This window comes from Drosophila eugracilis, unplaced genomic scaffold (genome assembly GCF_018153835.1).
Source record: "Drosophila eugracilis isolate 14026-0451.02 unplaced genomic scaffold, ASM1815383v1 contig_1213, whole genome shotgun sequence".
In the NCBI taxonomy this organism is placed as follows: Eukaryota; Metazoa; Arthropoda; class Insecta; order Diptera; family Drosophilidae; genus Drosophila; species Drosophila eugracilis.
The window spans coordinates 61,731-78,091 of record NW_024572000.1 but is presented as its reverse complement, the minus strand read 5'-3'; the positions used below and the strand labels follow the sequence as shown (position 1 = coordinate 78,091).

At 45.1% G+C, this 16,361-nt stretch overlaps 1 protein-coding gene across 1 annotated transcript; it reads right to left on the bottom strand.

Moving 5' to 3' along the window:
• Positions 1-301: 301 nt before the first annotated feature.
• LOC108112357 (homeotic protein spalt-major) lies at positions 302-15,332 on the bottom strand. The gene is given in 9 exon segments (XM_017222189.2): positions 302-1,157; positions 1,290-1,487; positions 1,566-1,798; positions 1,863-2,124; positions 4,101-4,261; positions 4,949-5,771; positions 5,774-6,859; positions 6,861-7,628; positions 14,536-15,332. Coding segments are annotated over 8 exon segments (3,828 nt in total). The 5' UTR covers positions 7,560-7,628; positions 14,536-15,332; the 3' UTR covers positions 302-791.
• Positions 15,333-16,361: the final 1,029 nt, after the last annotated feature.

Here is a 16,361-nt window from a genome sequence, read left to right as displayed (position 1 = left end):
GAGAGGCAACACTTTGACCAAAACTTGTCTGGGCAAATGAATCAAAAATGAAAACATCTGTTGGGAGTGGCAATCCCAAGGCGAGGGCGTCTTTTCGAAGGGTATGGGGATGATGAATGGCCTGCGCGTGGCATGTGGCACGATCGAAGGAGGCGCGCACTTACCAAAGCTGCCAATTTGCATGAATTTATTGAATCCATCGTTGAAGCGATTCTCGATCCTCCCAGCCCTCGAAAGGAATGCTGCCCACTTCCCGGAAGAGAAACGTCATTGAATTTTCTTTGCAATTTTGCACGCCGGCTTTATTTTTGATCATTTTTGTCGCGGTTTTTTTCGGTTTTCGGTTTTAGATTTCAATTTTTGTTTTTATATGCAACTACCACAGTTTACATTACGTGTATTTATCGGTATATGTTTTTAAATATATCTAGGTATAGCCATAAAATTAGTTAAGTTCTGACCTCGCAGCCTGCCTGATCCGGTTGAGGAGACTCTCTTGGAGACTCCTCCAAGTTCCTTCCTCGATCTGCTATTTTTACAACTTACCGGCTAAACTTAATGCATTTAAATGCCTTGAAGATCGCTATCAATTAACCGTACTATATATATATATCTAAATATATATATATATGTATAGACACAAAGGATATATTCGTATAAGTGTGTGTGAGTTTGGGGGGTTGGGTGTTTGAGTTCGTGTCAGTGCTAGTTGAAGCTTAGCGTAGGGTAATGCTCAAGATATGTACTCCACAAAAACCATGTGTGTTCCAAGACTAAGATCTCATCATCAGTTACTTCTCCGCATCTCTAGACTCCGACTCCTCGTTGTCGCCTCCTCCTCCAGTGGCCTCCGCCTCTGCCTCGGCCTGATCCTCCTGCTCGTTGAATCCGCCCAAGCCCTCGTTTTGATTGTTCTCCACCTTAATGCGACTCAGTGGATGCCAGATATTGCCGGAACCTTCGTCCTCCCTGAGAGAAGGACTCTGGGCTGGCTCTGGCGTGGGTGACTTGCTGCTGCTCCTCCGCTCTAGTCCATAGGGATGTTGGGCGAGAAATCCTGGAAAGCCCAATAGTCCGGGCGGATAAGGATACTTCCCGCCATTGGCGAAGGGCGGCGGGGGAATATTGGGAAAGGCGCTGGGACTTAGTTCACCAGGCTGAGAAATAGATAGAAAGTAAGGGGAAGGTAAAGGGCACTAATTAGATGGGTTACCAAAAGAGATCATCATATTAGAAAAACCCCTTAAAAGAAATTAAAGACTCCCCAAAATAAATCTTTCTTTTCTCACCTTTGGTGGCAGTCCGTTAAAGAAGGGTGGTAGGTAGGGAAAGAAGAGCTCCGGCCGTCGTTGCATGAACTCTTGTTCAGCACTTGATCCGGGATGACCTTGGCCCGAGTTGGGACCAGGACGCATGGGTAGCTCCAAGGACATTCGACGACCTCGCCGCGAAGTCGGATTCGTCCACATGTGAGTGCCCATATGCACCTTGAAAAGATTAACAAATCAAGGAGGAGCCAGGTGAGTTTAATAGCTAAAAAAAAAGGGAGTATCCCCTGGTAGTACCTTGAGATTCCCCTTGGTAGTAAAGGCCTTTTGGCACACATTGCACTGGAAGGGCTTGTCCCCGGTGTGGGTGCGCATGTGAATCTGAAGAGCGGAGCTGGAGCTGAAGTTCCTCCGACAGACGTGGCAGAAGTGCTTGTTATTCACCGGAGGATCCAAGCTGGAAGTGGGAGGACCTGCGGACATCAGGGCCTGCTGAAAGTCAAGAGGACTGGCGGGAAAGCGATGGGCATCTAAGGGAAAGAGAGTCTTGGGATTGCGGACAGATGCTTAGAATGGTTTTTAAAAGCAACTTACGGAGCTGCATCTTCATCAGGGACTGCTCAGCATCACCTGCTTCCTGGGGATAGCTCGAGGCAGCTCCAGTGCCAGATCCTTCTCCAGCCGAAGCACCCTCTTCCACCATGGATGGCTCCTGATCGGGATCCTCTTTGATGGGCGTCGCTGGGGGGTTCTCAGTGGGAAAGGGCTGGGCTGCTGGCTCCGGCAACTTGTCACCCGCTGACGACGGCAACGACGAAGGCGGCTTCTTTGCAAACAGATTTGGATTGAGAGTGAGCTGAAATGCGATGAGATACAAAGTTACAGGGCGAGATACTTTCGCGACGGGCGCTAATTTCTGCGCATTTTCAGTTAAATGTGCCGTTAATCCCGCCGCAGCAGCGGACTCGCGCCTCTTAATAATCTCATTTTCGTGGAGAGAGAGGCGAGTCAGAGAGGAGAGAGTGAAAGCCAAAAACATAATTTACAATTTTTCTATGCCATCGCGTGTAATAATGCCAACTAATTATCTCGGGCAGACGATGCCGCCGGGTCTCATATTTTTATGGCAAAACAATTGTTCGCCGAAAGAGGGGGATTCTGTACGAGGGGAGGGGTATGTGAATATAAACTACAGAAACTACATGCTCGTAGGATAGTGCTCTCGGTGTCCCCAGCAGACGCGACGAACAAAAGATTAAATAATTTTGCATAAAGCGTAGCATAATTTATTTGCATTGAATGCATCGCACACACCGTCACCGATCCGGCACAGGCTCCTCTATATCTCTCCAACTATCCCTCATTCCCTAACCCCTATCCTCTCTGACACCCCTTCAACAGTTTTCATCCCAATCCGGAGAACATACCAGACGGAGTCGTAAATTTCGCATCATCATAATGCATTCTCGTAATTACTTAAGATTTTTGAATCATTTAGAAATTTCAAGCCCAAAAGATGATGCCGATTCCCAGATTCCCCTAGCTTCCTATCCCTATCCCTATCTCTAACCCTACTTCTCCTTCCCGATCCCTGCTGTAGAGTCTGCTCTAGATCATCAACAATGTGCTAAGCGAGCAAAACGGAACGTGGCCGGTCCTCAGCCAAAGAAGTACAAATGCTGGCTGTCTGCTGCTCCTCCGCTGGCGTGGCCAAGGGGAAAAAGGGGGAGCACAGAGGAAACTTGCTGATTACCAACTGAAAATGTTATGACATTTACACTGCACTTGCTTTTAGACCACAATGAGGCAACAAGGGAGCGGTTCAGTGGGGAATCTTCCTATAAAAATATTTAAATTTTTCAAATTTTAACTAAGTAGCCAAGATTTTGATTTCAAAGTCTAGCTATACAAAAAAATACTCGCTAATATTCTTCAAACTCTGAATACTGTATATGGGCCCCTGAAATTTCGCTCCTGTGCCGAGACATTCGGTTTCAATTTTGGAAATACTCCAAGAATGTAAGCCATAATGAACGATGTCATTAGTCATAGAGAGACAATGCCGCAGTGCGTGCCCCGGCCAGAAATAAATATTAATACTAGCATTTGTACTAAAGTTATGGGCAGCCACAGCAGAACCACTCCATCTGGGCATGGGGGGTGGGCAGGCAGGGCACGCACTTTAATAAATAATTGGCATTGTTGGGCGATGTAATCCGGGCACTTAAAGCCAGCTCTTTCTCTCTGATGAACCTGCGAGTCTGGGTCTGCGGTTCCAGCAAACCAAGCCAAGTGGAGGACGCAAAGCGGAACGCCAACAATTAAGGCAAAGCTATGCAAGTTGGCCACAATTTCTTCATAATAAGGCCCAGTCAGTGACAAGAGAACACGCCGGGCAATTAATAATGTGCTCATAATTTGTATGGTTGTGGCCAAAACGGGCTCTGCCCCGTCCATATTTGGCCAAATCAAGGAGCTAGCTGAACCCGTGAACATTTTAATTAATCATGAGCAAGGAATCGATTTGGACTCTCTACTGCCAGATGGCACTGGTTCTCAAAGCGAGAGTTGAGGTGGGATTAGGCTGGCTGGATGGCTGGCTGGCTGGATGTGATGTAAGTGCTCCCATATTGGGGCAGGGAATGCTGCTCCCTGGCTGACTATGGAAGTGATTAGTGAGTGGCATTGGAAAGGGAAACTCAGTGAATTAGTAAGAGAAAGTAGCAAGTCTGAGATATAATATTTCATATTTCTAATAACTTAATACCCATTAATATTATGACATTCCTCTAGACTTCATCAAAGACTTAAACGATAAATGTTAGCACTCACCTTGGCACCGTACGGCGATCCGGCATCACTGCTGTGTGGGCGGTGGGCGTGGCCCGTCGCCGGTTCTTTGGCATGTTCGCTCTGCAGATGGCTCTCCAAGGCGGCCAGGCTGGGCAGCATCTTGAAGCAGAGATTGCACACATTGGGGGGCGGGTGCAGACCTGCGGATGAGGGGGCGGGATGCAGACAAAGAGTTACTCGCGAGGTCAGTGGGGGACACATAATTCCCGGCACGCGTGCCACCAAATGTCGTTCGCCACGATCTCGGATATAATAAATATCCATCCGCGTAAAAGGTTGTGACATAATGAGGCGACAGATCGCTACTCGATCGCATGGGCCTCGATCCGGGAATGCGCCAATGTTTATAAATAAATTGCGGAATTTTTTGGCATAGGCATATCAGACATGGATTGGGATTGGGATTCGCATGGAGCTGGGTGCGAAGTGCTCACGCGGATGCTTTGTCTCGGTCCAATTGAGTTATGTCGCGGCCAGATCGCAGATTTATCGCACTCATCCGCTCCGAGCTGCTTGGCAAACGCTGACGGGGTCAAAGGTGGCAGACAAAGAGGCTTTGTCATCTCGCAGTCGAGAGGAGAGTTAATGCCAACTGCGGCGTGGAAGAGATGCGCAGTTTGCCGGATTTATTTATATATCTTTGGACTTTTCAATAGGAGAACCATATAGTATAGCAATGGGATTGAATGGGAAACCCATGGAAAGTAAGTTTCCTCTTGATTGATAAAATCCCAATTGAAGTTCTTAACAAGCGATTAACTTTTATCATTATATAGCTATGAGATCTTATTTATCAAGATATATATATACAAATGTTATTAACTTACCCATAAATCCAAGTGGACCGAAGGGCAGCAGGGGAAACTTGGCGTGGGCGTGGCCTAGAGCATGCATCTCTTCGCGGGCAGCTGCCATGAGCAGGAGATTCGGAGGCATGGGCATTCCGAGCATGGGAAGGCCCCCGCTTCCGGATCCTCCGCCAGCAGCTCCATTTGCCAGACCAGTTCCAAAGATACGACCAGAGGCTGAAGATGGCGAGGAGAGATCCATGGCGGGCATTTCCCCACTCTCGCTGCGTCCACCGGCCAGATCGGGATTCGAATGAGATCTCTCATCGGAGCCATCATTGGGAAGCCTTCGCTCCCGTTCTCGTTCTCGTTCCCTCTCTCTGTCCCTTTCCCTTTCCAGAGGATGAGGAGTGGCTGTGGCGGCACTGGAGTTGTCCCTAGAGTCATCAGTACTGTCCATGGTCATGAACTCATCGAAGTCTCCACCCTGCGAAGACTCAGATCTCTGACCGGAGTGATCCGAAATGGTGGTGGAGAAATCCAGGGTGTCCGAAGTTCCCAGTGACTTGTTTGAGTTTTGATCTTCGATACCTAACCGTTCAGCCTCGCCAGGATTTCCGGGAGGAGCTCCCTGCCCGCCGCTACCATCGTCCATGGTGTGGATGCGAATGTGCTGCTGCAGGATGATGCCATTGGAGAACTTCTGGTGGCATACAGGACACTTGAACTGGCTCCTCATCGGCGGCTTGATCTTGTGTATGCTCATGTGGGCCTTCAGATTGCCCTTCGTGGCAAAGGCCCTGCCGCAGATCTTGCAGCGGAATGGACGCTCGCCAGTGTGAGTCCGGATATGCATCTGCAAAGGGAGCTGCGGCAGGACATGACCTTCTGGCAGAAGATACACTGGTTGGGGTCGGTCAGCTTGTTCTCGATGTTGTCCACCAACTGCTGCAGCTTCGACGTCTCCGAGGTTTTGTCGATCTCAATCAGATCCTCCCAGGACTTGTCAATGATGCGCTCCATTTGGGCTAGGGAGTACTCCGCCGGCTGAGATTCCCTGCTGGATGAGGATCGTCTCACCAGCTTGGCAATGTGCAAGTGCTCGGCGAGATCTCGTTCCCTGTCCTCTTGAGGAGGACTCCCAGCACTGCTTGTCTGGCGCTTGCGAACAGAACCATTTCGTCGCGATGGGGTTACCGCCGGCTTGGAGACCTCCTTTTCAGGCTTCTCTGGTGACGGCTGCTGAACCTCTGGCTTGACCTCTTTGGGGGTCTTGACACGCTCCACGGGAGAGTGGGACTTCTCCTTCTCCTTCACCGCCGGCTTGCTGAGATCTTCTGCCTGCTGCACTGGGATCTCCTGCCTGATCTCCTCCGGGTCTTCCACCTGCTGCTGAACCTGCTCCTGACCTGCTGGTGCCACTGGAGGCACAAAAGGCAGCCGAATGGGATACTGCTCGGCCTGAGCCTGACCCTGACCCGAATGCCCCATGTTGGGCGCTACTCCTGGTGGCAGCAGCATGGGTGGAAAGATCTGCGTGTGACGCTGGTAGTGGACCTTCAGATTGCCTTTCGTGGTGAACTTACTCCCGCAGACATTGCAAACGAATGGACGTTCCCCAGTATGCGATCTCAGGTGGATCTGGAGAGCCGAGTAGCTGCCAAAGATCTTCCCGCAGTACTTGCAGCGATGCTTGAAAATCTCACCGCGACTTTGAGCTTCTTTGGAGGCATACTCCGAGTACTCCTCCTGCATCTGGGCAGCATGCAAACTCTGGGAAGCAGAGTCGAGGACCTCCTCTGTTCTGCGTTGCAGCATCTCCAGGCAGTTGGGCTCGTTGGGAGCTGGCGGGGGATCGTGGTTGGTGATGATGCTCGAGGCCAGGCTCGAGCTGATGTCGCACATCATGGGTTGGTAGCTCTCCGGCTCCGCCTTTCTGTCCTCAGTTCCCTCTCTTGTCAGTCTTTGAATTCTCCTCCCGACGCGGCTCTACATCCTGCTCTAAGTCGGGACTCTGCTCCGGTTCCTCCTCCTCCTCTTCCGTCTTTTCGCCATTGGTAGGCTGCTTCTTGGGCTCCGGCTCGTCCTCCTCCTCGTCACTGTGAGATTGCCTGCCCAAGGCGGCTGCCTCGGCTCTTTTCAATTGACTCTGCAGGTGCTGGATGAGCTGCAGCTGCATCAGATGCTGCCGCTGGACATTGAAGATGGTGGACTGTACCATGGCCAGATCGGCGGGCTGATGGTTGCCCGCCATCGCAGAGGCCGCGAACTGGGCCACCGCCACTTTGGTATGTTGTAGAGCCTCCAGCGAGACGTGACCACTGCCCGGCAGCGATTCCCGGCCGCTGGACGAGATCAGCGATAGGTCCAGAGCCTCATTGCTGTTCTCCAATTCCTGATCTTCGCCGTTCTCTTCAGCCATTTCCCTTTCCGTATCGGATTCCGGCACCGTTTCCGTTTCCATTTGGGGCTCGGTGCCATTGTTATTGCTATCCGCATCCAGTTCCTTGGCCAGCAGGGCGTCTCTATCCCTTTCCCGATCACGATCCCGTTCCCTGTCTCGATCCCGGTCCCTCTCCCGCTCACCGCTGCCGCTCCTGGTGCCGCCAGTCCCACGGTAATTGATGCGGTTGCGAAATATTGAACACATTATCCTCTCGATCGGAAGCGCTCACCTCCTGATCCCAATTGCCGCCGAGGTCTGCTCATGGACTGCTCCCTGGCAACGAAAGGGGGGAAAATGTAGGGAAAATCTTGTAAGAAACTTTCTATGTCTACTATTTTCCTGACAGTAACACTGGTTAACAAATCTAAGTTAAGTTTAGATAAAACTTTGTTAAAATGAAAAACTTTCTAACCATCAAGTTACCTTTCAGAATGTGAAATCTTAAGAAGGCTTCTTATATACAGAAAATCAGGGTACATTATCCAGTTCAAAGACCATGTTGGGCAGTGTTATTTAGCAAGATATATGCATATGGTTGGATCGTCACGTAAGGAGCGCCCGGTCAGACTTTATGATAAATTTTTGAATATATGAATAGCGGCGTGTCGCAATTTTAGACGTTGAATAAATGAACAGGGCGCATATGGTTAGTCGCGTATAACTTAATAGCAGCCCACGGTCTGGATTCGACACGGCTGGAGCGGGAATTTGGATATTACGGAGTTGGCGTGGACTCTTGACCGGGTTGGAGGAAACCCAAAAGAGTTTTGCATGAGCCAATCGCGTAAGAGTGGGTAATTTATTGATTTATTACACGGAATCACTCAGCATAACTTTCAGCCTACCCAGATGATTGGGCTTGTGCGTCGAATCTCTCTCAGATTATTCTACCTAATTTACTTGACGCCGGCAGATATCGGCTATCGAGGTGTAAGTACTCTCAAAATGGATACCAGCATCTTGAGTACTTTAATGTTCCCTTCCCCTTCTTCTGTTTCCTCCAAAATCCGTATAGAAACCTTCAGCTGATCTCGTGCTAAAACTGGGAAAGTCCAAAGCTAGCCGGGTATTGGATCGCCGCCTGGTAAAGAAACGACGACCTGCCAGGAGTAGGACACAGCGACCTCCCAGATAGCACCAGTTATCCAAGTACTTCCTGGTGGCCGGCATTTTTAGAACGACTACGACTATGACTGTGAATTTGAACACATTCTATCGGACATGAAATGGTATACAATATGAATGGCCAACTTTGGGGGAGTTCCCGACGAGGGGATATACTAGCTTGGTTGCCCAATCCCAACTAAAGTGCTGGATGTATGCGCCGCATAAATTTCGAAGTAAATCGATTTCAACATAATTCCACACCGTTTCTGAGTTACACTTTCAACAGGGCAACAAATTCTCAATTTCCCTCCCTGCAAGTCCCAAAGCCCCGAGATGGCCACCGAAAATAAGGCTTGCACGGGTATCCCATCCGCATTACGGCCGATTGCTTTATGATTATTTCCCGGCAATTAAGAGAATTTATTGGCAAAGGTAAACACTCGCCATATACAGATACAGAGACGCAGAGATACAATGGTATCCGTGTAGAATATCGATTCGACGCACTCGAAATCATCGACGTACGCACATCGACTCCACTATTTCTATCAATGCCGATGGGCTCATCGAAAATCAATTTGTTTAATGCAGGAGCCAGGGCGAGATGTGGAGGAGTAGCTGGCCCCTCAACCGAAGAAGAACCGAAGTCTGAAGTCTGGACCTGGGCGAAAGTGTTAACCGAAACTAAAGTGAGCCGAGGCCACAACTTATTCCACTTGAGCTGATTTCTTGAGCGATTTACGCACAGCCAAAAACATAAAACTTCCGCAATTGCTAAGGAAACCTCTCTCTCTCTCTGACGCTTTGGAGCTTTAAGAAGAAGTTCCACAAGTCTGCGGTGGGATTCCATCAGGAAAAACTTTCAAGCTTTCATTTCTTTTGTCACTCCACGGCAAAGCCCACCGAAAATTGGAATAGGCAAAGTTTCCTGTCAGCAGGTGGTCCACAGCCTCTCGAAAGGAACTCTAAATCTTTCGGATCTCGCGGGCATGGTCTTTCAACTAAAGTCCGGAATCAACACGGCGTCAATCATTCAGCCAAATCGTGAATTATGGTTGAGTATATATGCTGGTTCTTTCCCCTTCTCCCCTCAACCCCAACGAAACGTCTTCAGCGGATATTGATCAAAATTCATTGCAATTCGCTTGATTGATTGATGGCCCAGTGCATATATCCGGGGCCAATTGGTTTGCTCTGTTTTAGGAGCCATCGAATGAATGAACCCGAGCCCAACGTAAACAGACACTTTGGAAGTCTTCCACGGGGGCCAGGGAAGTGGCAATGCGAGATCTTGATTGAAGTCTGTTGTTTCAACCGTCGATCGAACACGAACAACTGCCAGTCTGTACATCACATTATTGGGCGGATTTCGGCTAGCGAGATTCTGACAGATCCGATAGGAATTATAGCTAAGTTCAAAATTATATCAAAATATTTTAAGATATACCTCAAATGTTAGGTACTTAAAATGGCCTTTCCTATTTTGTAGATTTTAAAAACGAATAAATACTGACTTATTTCCCGCAGTAGCATGATTCATTTCAGAGGATTGGTTGATAAATAGCCACTCCAGTTTCACCTGACACATGCCAAGCTTATATAGTAAAAAACACTCCAGCAAGGTGAACATAAGCCCCACGCTTTTTCCTCCCACTGAGCTGACTTTCCAAAAAAAAAAAAGCTAAAGAAAATATGGGAAATAAAAACGGTTGAAGAAGCAGGCAAAAAAAAAGTGGGAAATTGTTTGAGGCAAATTTATGAGCTTCGCTTAAGCAAGGCAACTGCGTCTGGTTAACGCTCCCCCGATGTGCTAGTCTATATACATATACATATATATATATATTTATGTATAGTATGAAGTCAGAAGGGAGAGAGACTTAAGGCCACTCCGCAACTGACCATTTTGCATGAAAGCCTCGCTTCCCAAAACGAAAACATGTCCATGAACGAGAGGGGGGACAGCCAATGAGGAGAGTTCAGAGTTCCAATTTCCCACTGCCAGGGTTGCCCTTACAAAATGTCTGCTAAATTTATTAAGCTGAAAAAATTTTATGAGTTGAATTGGTATAATTTTCATATAATTTTTGAGAGGGAAGCGAAATGGAACGCTGCCAGACGACGGTCAACCAGTTGAGCCCAGCGGGGGGTTAAGCGCCACACAGATATATACATAGAGATATGTATTGGTAGTTGTGCGTATCTGTGTGTGGGGAATGCAAATGCCTGGGAAGAAGGGTCTGGCAATGAATGAAATGGCCTGGGAAGAAGAAGGCTAAAATCCAGATATCCCAACAGTTACACACACACACACAGAGATACTTCAAGCTTGTATTGTTTTGCATTTGCTTTTGGGGCGCTACTTTGTTTTTCTGGCTCCGCTTTCGTTCTACGTTTATGCCTCTCCTCCTTCTTCCTTGTTCCTTCTTTCCGTTTGAAAGGAATAATAAAGGGTTGGTGGAGTTGTTAAGCTGCCATTGCAAACAATTAAAATCATAAGAGACGCACATAAATTATTCATGGCTTAATCTAAAGTGGACAATCTATGCAAAGTACCAGGGCACACACACACACACACACAGCTACAGAGCACACATACATAGTTGGACACTTGTTTGTCTACCCCCTTCTGCTCTGTTTCTCTCTGTCTCTCTCTCTCTCACTCACCTGATCGCCCACACTTGCTTGGCCATTTTTGATATTTTGCCAGTGCCCGTCTCGCCTTTGCTTCGTTTTAATTACTCATAAACGAGGGAAATAATTGCCTTCAGCAGCCACCTTTTGGCTTGAATTTTTGGCACTTAGCAAGGACAACGAACGGGTTATGGTTAGTAACTTGGTATTTAAGGTTTATTATGGCAGGAAATGTGAGTAAAATGGCTCTGTTTTTAGCGATTTTCAATGTTTGATATTCTTTTTGGTACTTAAACTACTTTGGGTATTAGTTAGAGGTTTTTCAGTAGTTAAAGGCAGTCTAAAAACCGTTTAATAGTTTATTATTAGCTACAATATATTAAAAACTGAAAAGAAAATGTTCAGCTTGTTCCTTTAACCCCCTTCTGTAGCTTACTTAACACAGGCAATAAATTGGTTTTCATTTCTAGATTGATTACAGCATTAAAAATCATCAAATTCTCCTCTTTTTTAATATTTTTATTAAACTTTATATTAAGATCAATTATCAATATTAAAAGCTATTTTATATATTCATTTACAGTATTTAATAAGATTATTTGATACCTTAATCATACCGCCAATCACCGACTAAAATCAAATTTAGCAAATAGATTTGGTTATTAATTCAATCTAACTTTTTCCTCAATCATTTCCGTAATTTGGCAAAGGCTGGCCAAGCCCAAATTCGAATTTGATGAATATGAATTGAATTTGGTTTAATACCCCGACAGAAGGCCATAAAAAAGGCAACTCGGGCTGGTTCTAACCGTGTTAGAATGGCAGCCAACTAATAAACTTGGCCAATAAAAATTCAATTTATGCGGCTTATTGAATTGGCCAACGGAATTGAAATGAAAAATTCACAAATGCAGAAATGCATGATATGGCTGCATATCTGAGAAGATCTAAGAGAGATCGGGGTGGTGGCTACAGGGGAGGGGGAGGCGCAAACAGATGGATTGATATATAGATTCAGATAGAATTCGCAGGCGAGGATGGGCGCTGTGGCAGCTTCAATGGCCCACATTACAGAATCACGCTGCGAATAATAAAAACATTTTCGCCAAATATTCGCATTCAAAAGCTACAAAATATGCCGAGAACTATGGTGGGAGGGGGGCCTTAAAGGGGAGGTAAAACGTATCTGATAGATACATTTTTATATACAGTCTATGGCCACATTTCTGTCATAACACAAAATAAATATTTCATCCGCTCGGCTAGCTTGTCTGCTTTTTTTTTTGTTTTGCCTAACAGCCGTCGCGTATTTATTATTAAAATGAAAATAAATTTTATATCAAAATATATGAAAACCCAAAGCAGCGCGAAGGGGTTGGGAAAAGCCAAAGGGGAGGCGGGAAAAATGAGAGATAGACTGGCTAAAGCGCTTCGAATTTTACAAATGAATTTATGGCCAGGGGAAACTCGGAAAATACACACTGCAACGAAATCGCGCGACTCATAAATTAATTAAAACAATAAATGAAAAGGGGCGAAGGGAGGGGAAGCCACTGACCAGATGTCTTTATACATATTTTTGTATCTGAACTGCAACTGCAACTTGCATCTTGACTTGCCCCTGCAATCTCTCTATCTTTGACACACTGACTTGACACCTGTCATCTTTTCGTTTAACCCTAGATGGCCCATGTCTCTGAGAAGTCTTTCCCCGCCCTCTATCTACCATCTCCTCCTGGTTTCTATGTTAATTTTCTTCTTGACATGCTCTTGCTGCTCGTTCCATTGGCTTGGGATTGGGGTTAGGATTGGGGTATTGTTCGACTTGCTCATGTTGTTGTCATTGCATAACAAGCACACACACACACACATAAGCACGCACACATCCCCAGCCCCCTGTCATATCCCTGGGCACAGACTCCGAAGCGAACAACGACCTTATGCCACCCATCACCCATCTAGCAGCCCCTTGACCCCGTCCATCCACCTTTGGGGCACAAAGTAGTTGTATTTATGTTAACTTTGACATAAGCTCAACATGCAACTTTCGGGCTGCTCTGTTGCAGTTGCATGTCCTCGCATAAAGTGTCAAAGTTAAATAATCTAGGCAATGGTTGGTGAGGGGTGCGGGGGAGGGGCAGTATAGAAAAGTAGCCCCAGGCTGGATTTCGATCTCGGGCAATATGTGCTCCCCAATTTGTAGGTTTCTCGGAAGGCACGTGTGTTTGTGTGTGTGCATATGCCACAGCAAATGCATTTGTGGGGAGTTCAGGGGAGTCAACATCCATCAGGATTTATATAGAATATCACCCTGGGTTTATTTTTAATATATATATTTATTAGCTTTTCCCCAAATGTTGTTCTTCGACTAAAGAAAGCGACTTTGAGCTACCTTAAGCCCAGGAATCTCTATAGAAATAAGAACTTAGAAGGTTAAACTATGAATTAAAGAATCTAAAACGTTTCTAAGAACTAACTTAACCAATCGAACATAAAGTTGTGTATAAATCACCCGTTTTTCTTATACATTACTTATCTTTTAAATTAAAGTTTTCCCCTCACACTCAAATGAGCATCAAACTTATCGAAGGGAATGAAAAGCAAAGTCAGATTTTCCCTCACAAAATGGGGTTGAAACCTGTGACAGTTCTTAGAGAAAAGCATTAGAAATATTACAGAACTTATTTTCGTACTATTTCCCTTAAATTTGAATGCTTGAATTTCCATTTCAAAACACTTCATACACACTTTATTTCATGCATTCCTTAGGGGGCTATGTGAGTTTTCTGTTAACTGATTTTTAACTTTAATAGCTTTAAGTTTGTGAGTTTACTTTAAACGTAGACTTTAAGTTACTTAGCTCTTAACTAATGAATGTATTCACTTTAAGTCATAGTTTAACTAATGGATTAAGCATTTTTTCACTTGATATATCTTGAAAATATCTTTAAAAATCTCTTTAACTTTGTTTAGCTGTTAATCAGTTCCTTCTTTAAACACTTTAGTTTCTGTAGTTCTGCTCGAAGTAACCCATAGGAAATCAATTTATTATTACTTGATATTGCCTAACTTCACTTAATAAACTTAAAATTAAAAATAATTTTGCATCTAATAAGTGCAAAATGTAAATCACTTTCCTAAACTCACTTCAATTTAAACTAAAACCTTTAACTAAACTTAAGTTGCTCACAATTTTCACAGTTTAAAGTAAAAGTGCTTACTGATGGCTGTATAAAACGATAAATTTGTTACTAACTTTTTATTGTTATAAACATTTTTACCAATAAAATGAACTTTTAACCATTAAATCCAATTGAAACTTCAACAATAACAAAAAAAGGAACTTGAAATTTAAGTTTGGGTAACTTGTTAGAGAAATTCCATCAAATAACCTTTTTAAAAGTTGATAACCATAAAGAACTTAAATATATTAATTACTCACTTGATTTAAATCGCTTCTCTCTCCTTTTCCTCCCGTTTTCCTATCCTTGAGTAACCATCTTCTTGATTTTTCAGCTTAAGTATCTCACGAATGCCGTCGGCAAAGGAGGGCGTTAGTATTCGTCACAGGAGTTAGTTTATTCCGAAATCGAGTTTATTGCACATTATCTCCCCGCTCTGGCCATCTCCCTCCCGCACTCACACCCCCTCTCCTTCTTTCCTTAAATATTTTGCTTTTGTTTTTTAGATTTGTTTTTATGTTTTTTCTTTTGTTTTTGTTTTTGGCGAGTTACTTTTTACTTTAGCGGTTTCTAACGTAGATTTTATGATTAATTAAACACGCGCGACCGCCCACACTCACATACACACACGCACACGCATGCCCCCGCCCCCCGCACGCACACAACAGCGAGTCCGTGTGCGCATATACATATAGATATAGATATATATATATATATAAGCAGCGGAGGCGGCGGTAATAAAAACGCACTGCGGTACCGTTAGACTTGGGACTGCAATCCTTGGGATTCGAGAGTACCGAATACTGGAGTTCTGAGTTCTGGGCAGCCTTCGACTGGCAGGCTGCTTTTTGGCCGACTGAAGCTACGGGGCCAAGAATCGAAATCGGAATCGGGAATCGTATCGGAAACTCGGGCTGGAAAACGAGTCCGAAGCGAGCGGACGAGCAAGCGAGAAACTCGAAAAGCCGAAGCGAAATGTCCTTTTTTTTCGGGCGACTGCGACTGCAAGTGTGCGAGTGGCGCCCCCGCGCGGCCGGAGAGCAAATGGCGGCAAATGGGGAGCGTTTGTGAAAAAAAACAGGAGTTGCCCCAAAGTGGCCGCCAAAATTCGCGGCAGCTCTCTCTCTGCTCTTCTCCCTCTCTCACTCTCACTCGGCCGCTCTCGGCCCCTGTTAATATGCTTAACAGCTGGGGAAATGCCGTATAAGACTGTAGTTCGAATGTTAACAGTTAATGTTAGTTTGTGTAACCCCTATAGCTGTGCTACTCTAACCACGCTCCCTCTCTGTCGCAGCAGAGAGAGAAATAACAAAAAAAAAACAACAAGAACAACAGCGAAACGTCTTCGTTTTTTATGAACGTGCGCAGCGGATCGGCAAATAAATAAAAATATATATAAAAAAATATATAGCAAATTATGACAACTTTAGGCGGAGCAACGTCGACGTCGTCGCCAGCGCAGCAAGCCCTTATTGTATTTCTTTCTTCTTGATTTTTCTTTCGGTTTTCTTTTTTTTTGAGACCTCCAATCATATTTTCCTTTATGTGCTGCTGCTCCTTTTAGTTATCCATATTTCTCTTATGGCAGCTCTTCTTGCTTGTCTTGAGCAAGGATTGCCCTTTTTCGCAACTGGGATTTCGGATTGGCCATTGATTTGCCGACGGGAATTTTACTTAGCCTAAGGGTTAATTATGGGGAAATATATGAATTGGGGACTTTAAGGGAATAGAATTTTATATGTAAACTTTAAGAATATAACCTTGTTAGCCTTGGAACCGATTAAAATAGCTAACAGAGAGTTAGTCGCAGATTAAAATCTTTCAGCAATTAAAGACAATTTCCCATTTTTTAACAATCACAAACCCTTTTAAATAAAAAATCCCTAACTTCGCATGAATTATGCATTTGAGTTTGTCCCACGATTACTGTACATTAAATTTTCATTCAATTCGCTTCGATTCGGATTTTGATTTGATTTGATTCGATTCCAGGTCGGTTCCTTTCGACTGAGTGCATCACGTACATAGTGTGTGTTATGTAACTAGAAATCTGCATGATAGCTACAGGGCAACCCTAAATATTTTA